This window comes from Columba livia, chromosome 2 (genome assembly GCF_036013475.1).
Source record: "Columba livia isolate bColLiv1 breed racing homer chromosome 2, bColLiv1.pat.W.v2, whole genome shotgun sequence".
Taxonomy (NCBI): Eukaryota; Metazoa; Chordata; class Aves; order Columbiformes; family Columbidae; genus Columba; species Columba livia.
The window spans coordinates 128,874,601-128,891,330 of record NC_088603.1 but is presented as its reverse complement, the minus strand read 5'-3'; the positions used below and the strand labels follow the sequence as shown (position 1 = coordinate 128,891,330).

At 37.9% G+C, this 16,730-nt stretch overlaps 1 protein-coding gene across 2 annotated transcripts in view; it reads right to left on the bottom strand.

Annotated features, from left to right (window-relative positions):
- TERF1 (telomeric repeat binding factor 1) overlaps positions 1 to 16,730 on the bottom strand; it is a 23,281-nt gene extending 6,551 nt beyond the window's left edge. The window contains exons 1-9 of one of the 2 annotated variants that reach the window (XM_065053800.1): positions 16,445 to 16,730; positions 12,841 to 12,936; positions 11,337 to 11,467; positions 10,612 to 10,698; positions 9,136 to 9,285; positions 5,818 to 5,924; positions 4,702 to 4,767; positions 4,575 to 4,618; positions 3,488 to 3,552 (exon numbers count right to left, since the gene is read on the bottom strand). In XM_065053800.1, the coding sequence (XP_064909872.1) occupies positions 3,488 to 3,552; positions 4,575 to 4,618; positions 4,702 to 4,767; positions 5,818 to 5,924; positions 9,136 to 9,285; positions 10,612 to 10,698; positions 11,337 to 11,467; positions 12,841 to 12,936; positions 16,445 to 16,715 (1,017 nt within the window). In that variant the 5' untranslated portion in view covers positions 16,716 to 16,730. The remainder of the gene's footprint in view (positions 1 to 3,487; positions 3,553 to 4,574; positions 4,619 to 4,701; positions 4,768 to 5,817; positions 5,925 to 9,135; positions 9,286 to 10,611; positions 10,699 to 11,336; positions 11,468 to 12,840; positions 12,937 to 16,444) is intronic. The other variant, XM_065053801.1, reaches the window with a different exon arrangement.

Sequence of the window (16,730 nt, the reverse complement as noted above, 5' to 3'; positions counted from 1 at the left end):
ATGTCTCCAGAGTAGGAGACTCCACAACCCCCTGGGGAGCCTGTCCCAGTGTTTTGTTACCCTTACTGGGAAGAAGTTTCTTCTCAAGCTTAAGTGGAACCTCCTGTGTTCCAGTTTAAACCCATTACCCCTTGTCCCATCATTGGTTATCACAGAGAAGAGCCTGGCTCCATCCTCATGACACTCACCCTTTATATATTTGTAAAAATTAATAAATTCACCCCTCAGTCTTCTCTTCTCCAAGCTAAAGAGACCCAGCTCCCTCAGCCTTTCCTCATAAGGGAGATGCTCCACTCCCTTAATCATCTTTGTTGCCCTACGCTGGACCCTCTCCAGCAATTCCCTGTCCTTCTGGAACTGAGGGGCCCAGAACTGGACACAATATTCCAGGTGTGGTCTCACCAGGACAGAGTAGAGGGGAAGGAGAACCTCTCTCGACCTACTAACCACCCCCGTTCTAATACACCCCAGGATGCCATTGGCCTTCCTGGCCACAAGGACACAGTGCTGGCTCATGGTCATCCTGCTGTCCACCAGAACCCCCAGGTCCCTTTCACCAACTTATACTGGAAGCTGGGGTTGTTCCTACCCAGATGCAAGACTCTACACTTTCCCTTGTTATATTTTATTAATTTTTTTTCCCCTTATTAAGAGGCCAGAGATTCCATTGGAACCATCTAGTTCACCTCATTTCAGAGTATGCCAGAAAACTTTCCTAAATAAAATCTTTATTCAAGTAACACAGTTATGCTTGACCTACAGCACCAGATAATTCAAATCCTTCCAGCAGAGACAATCACAACCCTTGTTACTTGTTGTAATGATTAATTACATTTGCTGTTAAAATGGTTGTGTTTTTTTCCTTGTTTTTCTTCTAATTGCTTATATTGAGGTTTAAAAAAAATAGATTTATTCAGTTCAACGTATAAATGAGGAGCCTGCCTTACAGGCAAATCAGAGACTGACTTATTTTCTTTTCACTGAAAAACAAGCAGTACAGAGCAGCGATGCAGACTCTAGCACTGCACTGCTACAGGCTGCAAGGACTGGTTGAGAGACTGGACATAATGCCGTGCTATGCTCGAGCCAACGCAATCACAACACCCAGTCCAGAGCAATGTGACATTTGGCTAGCTCAGAACGCTGGCAGGGCAAGCCTCACTTTGCCAGACAGACTGTGCAGACAGCCCCTCACATATCTAATTATCTTGTTATTCCTTGAGTCAGTTCTGCTCTAGTAACCCATCTTCCTTTGATTGTGCATGTTGGGACCCTGCTGATTTTTGTTCTTTTTCCCCCTCCAAGTTTAAATATATGTATTTTTTTTCCCCCATACAAGTCTGACTAAAGTTCTTAAAACACAGATTTTCTTTATTTTCTTTAGCTTAAACTGTCAGTCAGATTTTATACAACTCACAGGACTTGCCACACACATACAGGATATAAAGTTGAGCACAAATAGCTGCCTAAATTCTGTGTCACTTGCAACCCTTAATTCAGGACTGAGAAAAATAAAGTACACTTCCTTTCAATAGGACTGCAGATTGTTGCATGCAGCTAACTGAAAACACAGCAGTGAAAGGCTGAAAACAGGCACTGAACCATTGCAATGAAATGCCATTTACAAAACAAGAGCAAACAATGCCAACATTGAAATAGGGACTACATGGAAAAGGAAGTTCTAGAAGTCAACAGCTTTGACATTCATTGCATTCTTTCATGCATGGAGACAATTTTATAACTCAGATTATTAAGCAGAGGAGCAGATCTATTGTTTAAAAGGCCAATATCATTGCTTTCTATACAAGATTTATGAGAGATCTCACTGGCAAGGAGTATGGCATAAATATCAGACAGACAGCAAATGCCTACTTAGTGTTTCAAGAAACATTGTGAATATTAATTTCTTTCAAGTTTTATAAAAATTTTCAATGTGTTCTTCACTACTATCAGATGCAGTTTTCTATACATTCAGTATTTACATTTCAACTAAGGTTGAATTATAATAACAGAATTAAGCATATCTATTTTCTTCTAGTGAGATCTGCCCTAGACCTGGATACAGTGCTTGTAGCTGACCCCTGACTACCTCAACACAAAAATAAGTGAATATAAAGCCGTCATAAGCTTTGTGTCAGTTGTGCTCCAATTAGTTTAAATCTTGATGTTGAAAACAAGATTGATGGAAGTGTGCATGCTTACTGGCAACTGGCTGACAAGGTACCTATCCAAGTATATGGAATAAAAGTAGTTTATTATGTTTTTGGAGGCAACAAGCAAATCCAGTAAACATGGATTTTTTTTTTTTGGTCTTATTTTAGGGTACTGATCATATTTGCAGTTTTAAGGAAGCTCTCAGTGTTATCATTCCTGATACTTGTGAGAAAATGAAAAACTGTTTATATGTAGTGGGGAGCTTAACTTCCAAGGATAGATGAGCTCTCAAACAATTTGAAGACAGCACGTAACTGAAAATTTGACCAGTGATTCAACTTCAGTAAAAATGTTTAAAGAACTAAGAGTAAGTACAACTCTCCTCAAAGCCAGGCTGAAAAAACATAAGCAGGTTTGCCCTTCCTTGTTATATGAGAAATCAAGTGTCAAAATGAACACCAGAAAAGTGAAACAGCTCACACCAAACCAGATGTATGTTGGTAACTTGTACTGTTATCTAAACAATTTGCTTCCTAAGAGATATTTTCCAGGGGAATTCAACAACAGAAATGCATTTAAAATTAAAATGATAAACACTTCTGAATGGAATTATCATAACCGGAGAAATGTGGCTGTGTGCAAAAAATCAGTTTGTAACAGTTCACTCCAACATCGAATCAACTTCAAATTGCCTTCTATTAAGGTACACACTTCTGTACTTCCCATCAATTGGGAATGCTAGCATTAGTGAACATAGCAGAATTATTTTAAAGTAATTCAATGAAGTAGGCTTACTCATGGAAAGAATGCAAAGAAATATTTGAAATTTAGCATTATAAAAAGACCCTATTTATTTGGGAAACTATTCTAGTTTTTATAAACTAAATAAATGTATGCTTTCACCTCACACAAAGAGAGTACTGAATTATAAAATTGCTAAATCATTAACCTTCTAAGCGGGAAAACAAAACACCTTGGTGTTTGCCCAAAACTCCCACGGGCAAATGGCATCCTGAATTCTTTGATCCAAATAGGGGAATGAATTTTTTTTCACATCTTTTAAAAAGACTAAGCTTTAGTAACAGTGTATTTCAACAAATTAAAGGCTCATAAGCATTAGCAAAAATATTTAAAACTGCACAAAAAAAGTAGTTTTTCTATTTTAAAGACAGAAATTAGAACCTGACAGTTTCAGGAGCTGTAGCACAGCTTGAATAATGTGAGAAACTTAAACCCTGGCATTTTGGAGATAGAGTTAAATGAAATTAGCAAAAAAAATGCTATGCAGTGCAGATTAATTTTATCTTCATTTAGACAGAAAATGGGTACACACCTGTCTCCTTCGGCCACAAGCTGAAGCATCTCCATGTTCTTCCACATTTTGCAAGTTGTGCAGACCTAGAAGACAGTTAATATACATCCAGAGCAATGAGGACTCAACATTAAGGCAGCAGCTTTGCATTCAACCATTTACATGAGAGAAGAATGTAAACTATTTTGATATGCTTTGACAGACTGGGAAAATTGCAGTGTCTGTTTATATATAAATATACTTTTATATACATATAGACATGAATCTCACCTTAGTCCAAGGACTGAACAGTCTGTTCAAAAAAGTCACTATATTTTCTCTGCAGTAGAGCTCACAGAAGACTTGTATTTTAAACAATTACATAAAAATTGGTACAGGATAATTAGGCTTTTTTCAATTTTGGTAAAAATATTTTTTACTATTCACTCTGCTCTGATTTTACATAGTAAAAATGGGAACTAACCATTAATCAGAGCAGGTTCCCTTATTACCACAGAACATGTGTGAGGTTCTAACTGTGGCAAGCATCCAGAGCATCTTATGAGTTTCTCCTTCCAAGTACAATGTGGCCACATGCAGAAGCTACTACATCATCTCTTTGGGGTAAGAGTGGGCTAATGGTTTTCACAACGTACTTATAAATATATCATTCCATGCTGTAAGCTTTTAAAAGTAATATTAGGAAGACTCATGAACATCCTAAGTTTTTTAGTTTCTTCCCAAAGTTATCTATATCAGAGGCCTGGAAGAGACAAGGCTGCACTTCTCCACTGACAGCTTTCTTTTGCACAGAGTACCGTAAATCCCAGTAAAGCAAACAAAAACCCAAGCAAACCAGAAATATTGCATGACTTCACAAAATGAGTTGCCAGAGAACCATTAGCCATTTAATAGCTTCCTAAATGTGGCAACCACCAAATCTGTATTTGTGCAGAAACCACAAACAACAATTGGGAGGGTTTTTTCCACCACAATCAATTTTCTGTTAATCCAATCACATTGGATGGCAGTTATCAAACTGCTAACCCATTTATTGCAGTGGTGTGCAGGGGAAGAAAATGTTTGACGTGACAGTTACATGAAAGTGTAAAAATAAGCTAATACTCACTCTGAAGAACCCTGTTCGCTCTGCACTTCCATCCTAAATGAGGCCTGTAGGGAACACAGAATTGAAGTAAAAATACACATAACTTCATGAAGTATCTATGACAAAGAGTAACAAAAAAATATTTTACCTTACTGTGGTATTTTTTAGGTCCCCAGGTGACTGATTCATAATACTCTGTTGCTCTTTCATTGGCCTTTAAAAGAAAACCCCAAAAATCATCTTGTAGGCTACAACTTGCCATTTATGTGATTCGACAATATTTAAATGAAAGAAAATTCCAAGATTTCTCTATAGAAACAGTGGCACATAAACACTAACTGCTTCAATCCATTAACCTTCTTAATCTTGCCTCCCTATACCTGCAGGAGTATGAGACATTACAGATTTACGTTGAAGACATCAATCATTTTACGTACCTTCTACACAATCTAGGAATTGTTTCCATAGGTTTTTTGATCAAGTGTTTCATCATACCTCTCAGATTTGACTGTGTTAGGTGCTGTCCTTCTAAAAATCACCTTATGGCTTGCCTTCCTGTATACTGTCTGCATCAGTCAATTTCCTTAACTAAATGATGTCAAATATTCCAACTACAAATCCACAGAAATACAAGCTCTATCCCAACTAAAGACCATAATTTATTTTCCATGAAAATCACGTGATGATAAACCTAGAATATTAGTACTTTTCAAAATAAAGACAGAGGAGCAGGGGAAGAACTGGGCTTCAAGTTCCCCCAGCATTTTAGAAAAGTATGTAATTGTCTTGAGGGTTCACATTGCCACAATCCTGAAGTAACATAACTTTCCCATCACACTAGTATCACTAAGAGAATCTTGTGTCTAGCTGTAAGGAAAAAGTAGTTGACTGATTTCCTTTCCTTATCCTCTTTCTTCTCCAGATATACTATAGCTTGAAATTAAGAGGGCAGGACTAAAAGGAGCTCCATCAAGCATAAAGACAAAAAAAAGTGAAGTGTTTTTATTTTTTTATACAAGACTGACAGCTGTTTGAACTGAAAAATGAACTGAACTGAAACTGAAAAATCTTCAACAAGTACTTAATGCCAGGCTATTTGATGTAAATGCCAAAAGTTACTACCATAGAGAAGCCCAAACTTAAAAACAGAGAATGTGCTTATAGTTGATTTTCTATTGGACAGTAGTTTGGAATTTAATGTCCTTCCTTCTACCTATTCTTAGCTCTACAAGTTTCGAGTTACAATATAACGCTTAATACAAACCTTTGTTTTGTTTTTAAATTACTTTCATTGTTTTCATTGACATTCACGGTTTTGTTTTGCAGTGCTATTGCTCCCAGTCCTTTAGATTCTACATGTTCGGCGGCTGCCTGTGAGAAATGGAAACAATACTTTAATTTTAAAGCCAGCAAGCCAGCCAGTACCTAGACAGCAGTTTACACTAAGATTAACATGTGCACTCTCTACAAGGACTAACAGTGCTTATTTCACAGACCCTTTGGAGGTATTATCCTTAAAATCAGTAGATCATAAAAAACTGTAGTCTGTTGAGATCCATTAAGATCTTTATCAGCCAATAACTCAAGAGAAATTTTAGTCATAGCCACAAGTGATATTTACATGGACATACAGAAATACAATGAATACTTGCATAATAAAATGAACATACAGATGTGTAAAATACTTTGCAGAGACTAAGACTGCAAATACTATCAAAGTACATCAGTTACTGATGTAGTTATAAAAGCAGACACTGAAAACTGAGAGGCTTCACCAGTTCATCTAGTTTTGCAGTGCATGGAAGAATCAAGCATACCTACGTCACTTTCAAAAGACACATCTAATCTGACTTTAGGCTTGTAATGTAACCTTTCCTGTATTAGCAAAATAATTTTCTAACTTTCTGCCTAAGCTTTTAGGCACAAATTAAGATTATTTCTCCCCCATTCCCAAGAGGAAAAAGGTATAGTTAATTACTCTTTACAGAATGTCCAGAGAATCTTAAGATTGGACTTTTCCCTAGATTCTTCCCACTTACTTGGTATAATACATAACACCTTCAAAACAGACCAAAGAACACCACAAAACCCTGAGTTGAGACGAGGTCATTCTTGCCACTTTGCTACCAACTTTCTTATCTAGCATCTTAAGCTATACCAGAAAAAAAAAAAAATCTGGTTCATGCACCTTCATTACTAAGCAGAGCCAACTATCTTCCATCCAACACTATCCATACATCCCAGAAGGCGATCTGTTTTGTAACACTCAAATATCAAAATGATTCAAAGTTAACAGATTCACTATAGGCTTCACTTTTCTGCTTAGCCAGTTGCTCTCAATTTTCACCTAGTTCTTCTTTCATGGCTTGCTTTTGCCTCCTGTTAATTTTCTGTCCAATTTTTCCATCCAATTTTCAGTCTTCCTGAAATCTTAACCAGTCCTTCACAATAGCTTGCAGAATCTCTCAACATTTTTTGGAGTCAGATAACATTAAAACCAAAATTATCTATTTCACTCAGTCATACATGAAAATAGTGGAAAGTATTCTGGTTACAGAAAAATTATCAATTATTCAATCAACGCTTTCTTGGTATAGGTCCTTTTTCCTTGTAATGCATTATCTGCAGACTGTTCTTAAGGCAGCTAACCTATAAGTTAATTGAAGGACAAGAACTTCGCCAACAGTAAGAGCTGCAATCTTGTAGATTCTAAGCTCAACAATAACCTAGAAAAAGTAGCCTACAAAACAGTCTAGCAGTGCAGGCCACCTTATGGTGAATGAAAAGCTGGACATGAGCTGGTAATGTGTGCCCACAGCCCAGAAAGCCAATCATATTTTGGGCTGCATCCAAAGGAGAGTGGCCAGCAGGTCAAGGGAGGTGATTCTGCCCCTCTGCTCTGGTGACACCCCACCTAGAGTTCTGCACCCAGCTCTGCAGTTCTCAGCACAGCAAAGACATGGACCTGTTGGGGACGTTCCAGAGGAGAGCCACAAAAATGATCAGAGTGCTGGAGCACCTCTGCTGTGAGGAAAGGCTGAGAGAGTCAGGGTTGTTCAGCTCAGAGAAGGCTCTGGGGAGGCCTTATTGAAGCCTTTCTGTACTATAGGGTCTATGAAAAAGGTATAGACAAACCTTTTAGCAGGACCTGCTGCAATAGGAAAATGGGTAATGGTTTTTAACTAAGAGAGGGTAGATTTATACTAGATGTAAGGAAGACATTTTTTTTATAATGAGGGCGGTGAAACACTGACCCAGGTTGCCCAGAGAGGTGGTAGATGCCCCATCCCTGCAGACATTCCAGGCCAGGCTGGATGGGGCTCTGAGCAACCTGATCTAGTTGAAGATGTCCCTGCTCATTGCATTGGGGTTGGACTAAGTGACCTTTGAAGGCCCCTTCCAACCCAAACTATTCAATGATTCTATGATTATACTTCTATATATGGTACCAGAAGAAAGAGAGATGAACAGTTCAAGCTAGAGTGTTTTTCTGTAGAGAATGCAGGGTACACTGCTGGGAAATGGTCATGTGTATTACACAGCAGAAGTGGGAACTCTTCACAACACTGTCTCCCCTGTGTCTCTGAGTAACTCAGTCCAAAATAAGGATTTTAGAAATAAGATTTGCAACATTGGTGCAGGCAGTAGGATGGGTAGTGGGTGTGCAACACAGAGGGCCATGGTATGCTAGTATGGAGTTCCAGGCCTCTGACATCTCCAAGCCTTCATCTCCTCCGAGACTCAAAGGAATAGCCTTAAAAAATAAACTTGAAAATTGACAACCAAGTGAAGCCATTAAAAGGTATTCCTTGGAGTATACTTCAACTGCATTTAATAAGTTCTCTAGTCTTTCTTTCTGGTAAGAAAATGAAAAGCCCAGAGGAACTTTAGGTTTGTTTACTTAAAATTTTCTTATTATTACCTTTAGATGTTTGTGCTTTTGTAATTGAGAAATTCAATATTCTTTTACAGGAAGTAAACATAAGAGAAATTCTTTACAATCCTCCAGAAGACAAACTGCAGGAGGAATGTTGTTCTTGCCAATTCTAAAATCACTTTTGAGCCAGATCATTTGTAAGGAGCTTTTTTATTTACATGAAAACAGTAATAACAGTTTTCTATCTCCTAACGCTTCTGATATTCCTAAAGCTTTCAGTCAACATGTCTGAATCTTTTAGTTTTAGTATGAGAAGTCATACAGACAAACAAACAAAATAATGTAACTATACATTTAATGTTTATTTTTTAAGGAACCTCAGATAAGAACTGCTTCTCTTAAACATACCATAATGACAGACCTCATTTTACTTATGCTTCTTTTCCTAACTATTTTTCTATTCAAAACAGTTGTGCAAAAAACATTCACAGAATATATGTCAGAGGAGTCTTATTTCTAGTAACTTTCTCCTAAGCATATACTCAACCATTTTTTTAATTAATAAGAAGCCAAAGAAAGATTAAGCTTTCTTTTCATCTAATACAATATCTGAATACTGTCTAAACAACTCCCTTGAAAGTATAAATCGATTTAATCTTCTTAAATATCTATTTCAGATAAGTTTTGAAAATAGTTTTGACATACCTGTATTAAGAAGTTAGTTTCATTTTCTTTCATGAAAGGTCCAATGTAAGACTTGATTTTACTTATCAAAAGATTGTAACTGAAGCTTTGGAGAAGGGGAACATATGGGTCCTTGCTCTTAATTATGGTTGCCAGCTTCATCCTTAAAGGCTAAGAAAAGCACAGCTTTATACAACACAATAATAGATCCTGCAGTAAAATGGGCATCTATGCTAAACAGGACACACGCAACATGACGATTATGTTGTTTTATGAATATGCCTAAACAACTTCATGCTACAATTTGAAAAGGCTCTCAAGTTAAGTAGGCATAATACCAGGAGTTAACCACTTACTGAGCACATAAAGTGTAACTTTCTGGAGAGCCTCATTCTCATTCCTTTATGAATAACACTGAAAGCAGAGTTGTCAACAGAGCAAAAACACCCAGAAAATGCCACTCATTACTGGGTTCTCTTTTCTCACTTGCTGCCTCAAAAAGACTGCCATTGAAAGTGGGTTACAGTGTTCAGGAAAAACACTATTTTGTACAGTAGCATAAAGGACACATGAATATGATAATCCCATTTTCATGTTTTTTCTACCAAAAACTCTGAATCTTACAGAAACCAATATATCCAAGAATTAACTTCTGTGTACAGGTTGCATTCTTATTTATGAATTTGAATACTGTTACCACAGCCTACACTTTCCAAACAGCTGAATCCTCCAAATGAAAAGTGTATCTGAAGATTAAGTTATACACATGCTACTATTCACATAGAACACATGTCCTAATTTACCAGAGGAAGATAGAGGCAGCATTTTTTGCCTTTTTTTCTTTTTACCTGCACTCCTTTTGCTCTTTTCTCCACCCCAGCAAATTCAGATGTGTGCACTAGCTATTATTTTAAAGACGTACATAGATGCAGTCAACATCAAACCAGGAGGTGGCCTGATCTACATATGTCATCTTTTTCAGAGGCATAATAACATACACTCTGTACTACAGATGCAAATGAGCTTTCCTTCCTTGTGATGCTTTGGTGTGTAGAACACTAATCGACAGAGACAAGTAGAGTGCACTGCAATTGTTCAGAAAAAGTCAGCAGATAGATTATTAGGGAGTTACTATGTCTTTGCCAGCATGTTTATACTGCCTTTACTCTGAGAAAACAGCCATAGCAAATTCCCAGATTCTGTAGTGACACCTCACTCATATGAAGTGGCAAAGGGGATGAAGTTCAGACTAATGCTGCTCACAGTGAAGAACAACTGCTCCTCAAAGCATTTTGCTCCCCCAGATCATCCCTTATTTCTATTATATCAATCCCCTAGCCACAAATTTAGTTTCATATTTACAAATGCCATAGGTGTGTGACTGCATAGGCAGTAATTCGGACAAAGCTATGCAGGTAGCATATGTTAGCTTTGGAAACCCATTCCACACTCTGAAAATGAGAGAGCTTAATGTAAATTAGTTAAGCAAGTTGTTACCTTATCTGATTCAGAGTCTGTAAACAGCCTTTCAAGAACTTCAGCAGCCTCCTTGAAATATCCACTTTCCATATAGACTGCTACAATCTACAACAAATATAATTACAAGATATCCTGAAATATATGTCACCTGACATTCAGAAAAAAAAGCGAGGTCACACTTTGACAGTTTTGTAAGACTTCAGAAATCCAGAGGATTATATATTTGAGGGTTACAAACAATTATCTAGTTATAACAGTTAGTTCTGAAGTAATATTAAGCCTCATGTATAAAAGCTTAAAACCTCTCCATTTGGCATTTAAAAGGACTCTCCTAAAAGACTTTCCCAGTTCCAGTAGCTGTCAGCATGTTTCTACATGTGTCTCTTTGAAAGCAAAACTCCTCTGACACAAAGAGTTATTTTTAAGCAAAAAACAAAACAAAAATCTACTCATATTTTAAAGCTCAAGATATTAGTGTTTTGAAATTGATCTCTCAATTGCTATCTTTTTTTTTTTTTTTCAGATTGGCAGTTTTTGAAACAATTTTGAACTGGGGCAAACAGGAACCAATTTAGATAGGGAAAAGTCCCCTGCACAGATCTATTTACTCTGTACTTGAAAATGCAACAAATTTAGAAAATTCAGTTCAGCTAGATAATAGCCGAAGATTTTTGTAAAAGGAGCCCTGTTCTAGCAGAATGAATAGCTAGCATCCTGAAGCATTTTAAATAAATCACACAAACCTGAATTTGAATCAACCGACGAATATCTTCATGAAGCTTTTCCAGTTTAATTTCTTCCCTTTCAAGTAAAGTCCAGAAAGACAGAGCAGATTCCAAAGGTGAAATTCTTTGATCCTTTTCAAAATGGCATTCTTCAGGGAAAAAAGTATTTAAGAAACTTAAATTATAAATCTAAATATATTACATTATTTATACAAAATAAAGTAACAAGTACTATACATAATTTCAATTACTTTTTTCTCAAATTACTTTAAATATCTCTCTTTAGGTGTGTTTAAGGGACCTCCCCTCCTGAGTCTCCCTATATTTGCACATCTTAACTTTTGTTATATTTGAAAGGGTTAAACCGAGATGAAAATTAAAACAGCTTTACATAGAAGCATCACTGAAAAAGCAGAAGCAACCCTTGTGTCATTGTACTGTTGTGCCAACACCAAGGTTTATGCAAACTCCCAGCAAGTAAGATCAGTGACCAGTTCTGGCAGAAATCCAGCACAGCCAAATAACCATCCCCTCAACACTCTAGACACAGTTTCCCAGTCTGGTCACTGCACATCTGCACAAGTGAGTGCACCAACATAACAGATGCAGTAGGAGATGGCAGATGCACAAAGCTGCTTTTTTTCCATGGCACTGCCAGCTTAGCTCAAGACGTTAAGTTAACTACAGCCTCACTTTTTCTTTCATTTTATGACATCATAGCAGAATCTCTCTCAATATCTCCTTATTCCTCACAGTAAATACTTTTCAGACAGAAGGTAAACAATTTAAGCAATACTGAAAAAACAAAAAATATTTTATACACTTTTTTCCTTCCTTCCATGCTCACACTGGCAAGACTGCTTTTGAAGTCCTTAGGTACCAATGAGTTTTATCATGCAATGAAAACTTGCAGCAGAAAAGCCTTCCATAAACTTGAGCATGGAAGCAAAATCAGGTTGGCTAAACCAGTAAATTGTGAGTACAGCCATGCAGGAGACACAGTAGTGAATTAGAGTCCCAAGGACCTGCTGCTTTCTGAAAGTCTTACAGCCTTCTGTAAGAAACAAGAGCAGCCATCCTTTTCATCCATATCCTTATTCCTACTGTCTATCCTACTTTAACCTCTAGAGTGACATGTGCAGAAAGAAATGTACATTCTGTACTTTAAAATACCAAATATTGCTCACCAAGAGCTTGTCAATCTTTTCCAGTATATTTCTTTTGTCGATGCCACTCTCACAAAAAAGACCAATAATTTAAAAAGCATAAAGTCATTCAAACTCAAAGCAGCTAATTCAGTCAGCACAGAACACTGGTCCTGCATACAGCTCAGTCACATGTGGAATATAGACAGTCAAAAACATAGACTTCAGTCATTGAATACATATATATAATGCACTATTTTTTATATATATATATAAAATACATTAAAGGCTATACAAAAGTATACCCAATACACCTCTCCACAAGTTCATGCAAATCTATTTAAACAACAAATGAAAAAAAAAAAGATAGAATTTACCAAGGTTTTTTCCTTCTGCAATTCTTATCAAAAGGTGACAGAGGTACACTGTTTTTTTCTGATGTGTAGGTATTTTGGAGAGGCCACTAATAAGAGCTGGAAAAGAAAAGTTAAGTCAGTCTTGCTCCAGCACTGCCACAGTGTGGCTAGAAGTAGACCAGACACTGTGTTATTAGACTTTAATAATGTATTAAATTTCTAACTCATTAACTAAGTGTGCTTAATCTGTTTCTTAATCTCCTTCCATGTTGCAATAACTTAAATCATACTTAAGAATTTGACCAGAAAAACCTATCCCTCTTGCAGTCCACAACAGAAACCCAGAAGTGGTAAAATGCAACACAGGCTTGTATTCATCAAAGATGACAGTATCTTATATAAATAATTGAAGTTTTGTTTTTTCTCAGTAGCTTACTACAAAAGACAACGCTCTGCTCCAGAGAACATTTCTGTGGAATGCCCACAAAACACGAGCCATATGCAGACTGGTAACACTTACATGTTGCTATAGCAACCGACAGACTAAAAGCAGTAAAAGCTACAAGAAGAGATTAGTCAGAAATTTAAATCTACAAGGGAAATCCTCCTCACAAGGTTGGAAGGTCATGAGGATTATTGCATATTTTAGAATGGGAGCCATCATGAGATTATTTCTATCATGCTCGTTACTGTGAACTTCATATTTTAATGTGCGAGATAAAGTAATTTGTCTTCACAGCAAAATGAAAACTGAAGAATGTGTCAAGTGACTTGTCTGAGCTGCAGACTGAATACCAGAGTTCAGGGAGTGTTTATGTACACATTTCAGTGTCAGCCTCACAAAAGCCAGAATTCTGGAGCATGGGACCCCCAAGCTTTGCAATGACACAACTACAGCACCTAACATTGTTTTATTTGAAAGTGCTCAGCCTACTTGCTTATTAGTATATGATTGTCTTCCATGAACAATGGATAAGCATGAAATTGCGAATCAATTAAATGGCACCAAATGATTACCTAAGATAACATCAAACAGGATATTATCATTTGGACTTGGAACAACACATTCACAACTGCTTCAGTGAGGGCAGGTGATACAAGAGCTATTAATTCCTACAGGCAAAACAGCAAGTAAAAAAAGAACACTGCTTAGAACAGCAGTAAAGTGCCACTCGTTTTAATCACAATTTCATGTATCTTCCACAGCAGACAAAGTTCAATTTCAGAAAGAGTTTGTATGAATTTAATGATAGAGATAAGCACCATCATCATGCCCTGAAGATGGAGCCAGAGCTTGGAAGTTTTGGAAGTAGGTAGAATACTGTAGCTGAATGATTAAGCAGAACAAAACAGGTCATCTTGGCAAGTAGTTTGAGATCTTTCAGCTTTCTCTGTTATTTTAAGGTGCTCCTACATTAGCGCTTTAATTCAGAGGAGGGGTGCTTTTTTAAGGCAAACTTCCTGAGCTTGGTTTGTACAATGCAACAGTCTTGAGTACACAAGTTTAATTCCTTTAGAGTTATTCCAAAAGAAAAAGAAACCTTGAAATGTTTACTGTGTCAACACCAGGTGGTTTGCAGCAATTACAAGTAATGCAGAAAAACAGAAAGAGACATAGACTTAGTCTTCTAGACTGTTCTTCCTTAGTTTCTCTGTTAATTCATTTGTTAATAGTACCCTCAATCATTAATTGCTCTCCTCCCTATAGCCACTCAAATGTAATTCTCATCTTAGCATTTCATCAGAAACTTTAGAAATTCAGTTCAGGTATATAGATCATAACATCCTGTCAAGGCAAGATAAGGTAGGCAAGGCACATAAACTTGCCATGTTGTTCTTAAATCCTTAATCCCAGGTAAACAGTTATTTCTACTTTGCAATGTACTGAGCTATACAGTAATATCAATTATGTCCTAATAAAATAGCCCATCTTGCTCTCTTAGCCCTCCTACCCTCTGCACTTGCTTCAGTTTGAATTGACCTTGTTGACAGTCACTTATTACTTCGTTAGGGTCTCACTTTGACACATGCAAGAATAATAATTTTGTATTTCTATGAAAAAAAACCCACAACCACTTTTCTAAAGCAATCTTATGACTGTGCTTAGCTTTCTTCCAGAGACTTTTTATACTTTTGACTTCGTAATCTTCTAGCACCAATATGCCCAACTCTTTCCTCTGTTGCTGAACAGATCAGGAACAAATTACAAATCTGCTACTAGTACCCGGTTTCACGCAAACTTGCATTCTATACAATTTAATTAATTGTTTCTACTAATGCAGTCCTCAAAAGGCTGGCTGTTCTTCTCAGGAGATATTCCAATCTGCTTCTGTGCTGACAGTGTCTCTGCTTCCCAACTACATCTTCATGAAATTTCAGTATGATTTTCCTCACTGAAACACAGTCCCAAAGCCAAACACAGAGAAGCACCATTAATTATTCAATCTAGCAGCCCCCAGCTCAATGTACTTCATTATATTAGCTTTGGATTTCTTACCTCTTACAATTTCTCATATCGATCTCCTTGCTAATCATTCTACATGCCATTGTACTATGTTCTTTGCATAAGTTTAAACATGTCATACAAACACATTTACTTGAGTCAAGAACACACACACAAACACACAACCAACCAAAAAACCCAAACAACTCTAACCTGGCATCTTCAGGAAAAAATATTTTTAACAGAAATACCATCACAAATCCATCTAATTTATCTGAGATATAGACATTTACTTCTACCTGTTAATTGCTCTCACTATTAAGTATTTTTCATTTAAAATATGTTTTTCCATTCAAAATCCAGTCAGCAGACTTCATTCCGCCTTTAGTTCATTCCGACTATAGTTCTAGTCTTCTACCATAACCCTGAATATAAACTCAAGGAACTCGGCATACTAAGTAATTCTACTCCGATTTTTTTACCATATTCGCATATCTTCACTAAATCCTCTTCAACTTCTCAGTAGCCTTGAACCTTCAGCATTTGAGGACTCGGCTTCAATAACTGCTGATGGTATATACGCAACCGTGTTGTACATTCAAGCATCGCAGATTCAAGATGATAGATTAGCACCAATGCTTGTGTTCACCTAACCATCTAAAAGTTCTCACCCCAAGCCCCAGTTAACTACTGTTTTATTGTAACTGTTCAGTTAGCTTCCTTCCCTGGTCTGGTTTAATTAAGAAAACAGCACAAAGCTGTGATTACCTTAACGATACTCCAGCAGAGCTGCCACTGCATGCTAAACTCAAAAACTAGTGGATTTAAAAAAAAAGATAAATAAAAAAATCGGCCTGCAATGTTTAAATTCTACCACGTGCAAACGTTCCTAATACTGTTAAATAATCTCACCAGACAACCCTCTATCACTCTAAGAATCTTCTGAAGCCCCTAAAGTCACTGAAAGCCTCCTCAGCACCGGTCACCACGACCATTAAAAGGCTAAACGCAAGTATAAAACGTGCTTCGATGGAACAAGAGATAAGTGCGGAAGCACTTCCAGTGTGCTAAAATTAGCGTGCTCGAGAACGCTGCCCCTGGCACTTGGCAGAGACACCTGCCCCCCAGGAGCGGCCGCAGCCGGCCCCGGCCTCAGACCCTGAGCGCCGCCGCCGCCCTCACCCAGCGCCACGTCCCTCCACCGCCGCAGCTGCGCCGCGCAGCCCTCCCCGAAGTGCCGGCACAGGCAGGAGCAGGCGAACTCCAGCATCCAGTCCGCGGCCACAGCCTCCACCGCAGCCAGCGGAACAGAGAGGGCCGATCCACCCCCAGCCGCCACTCCCGCCGAACTCCCGGCCATCTTCAACCCGCGCGCCAACGGCCACCGGCCCCGCCCCCGCCAACGGTCCAGTTCGCGCTCCCCCGGCCCCGCCCCTTCCAGCGCGACAGCCATTCAGCGCGGCCGCCT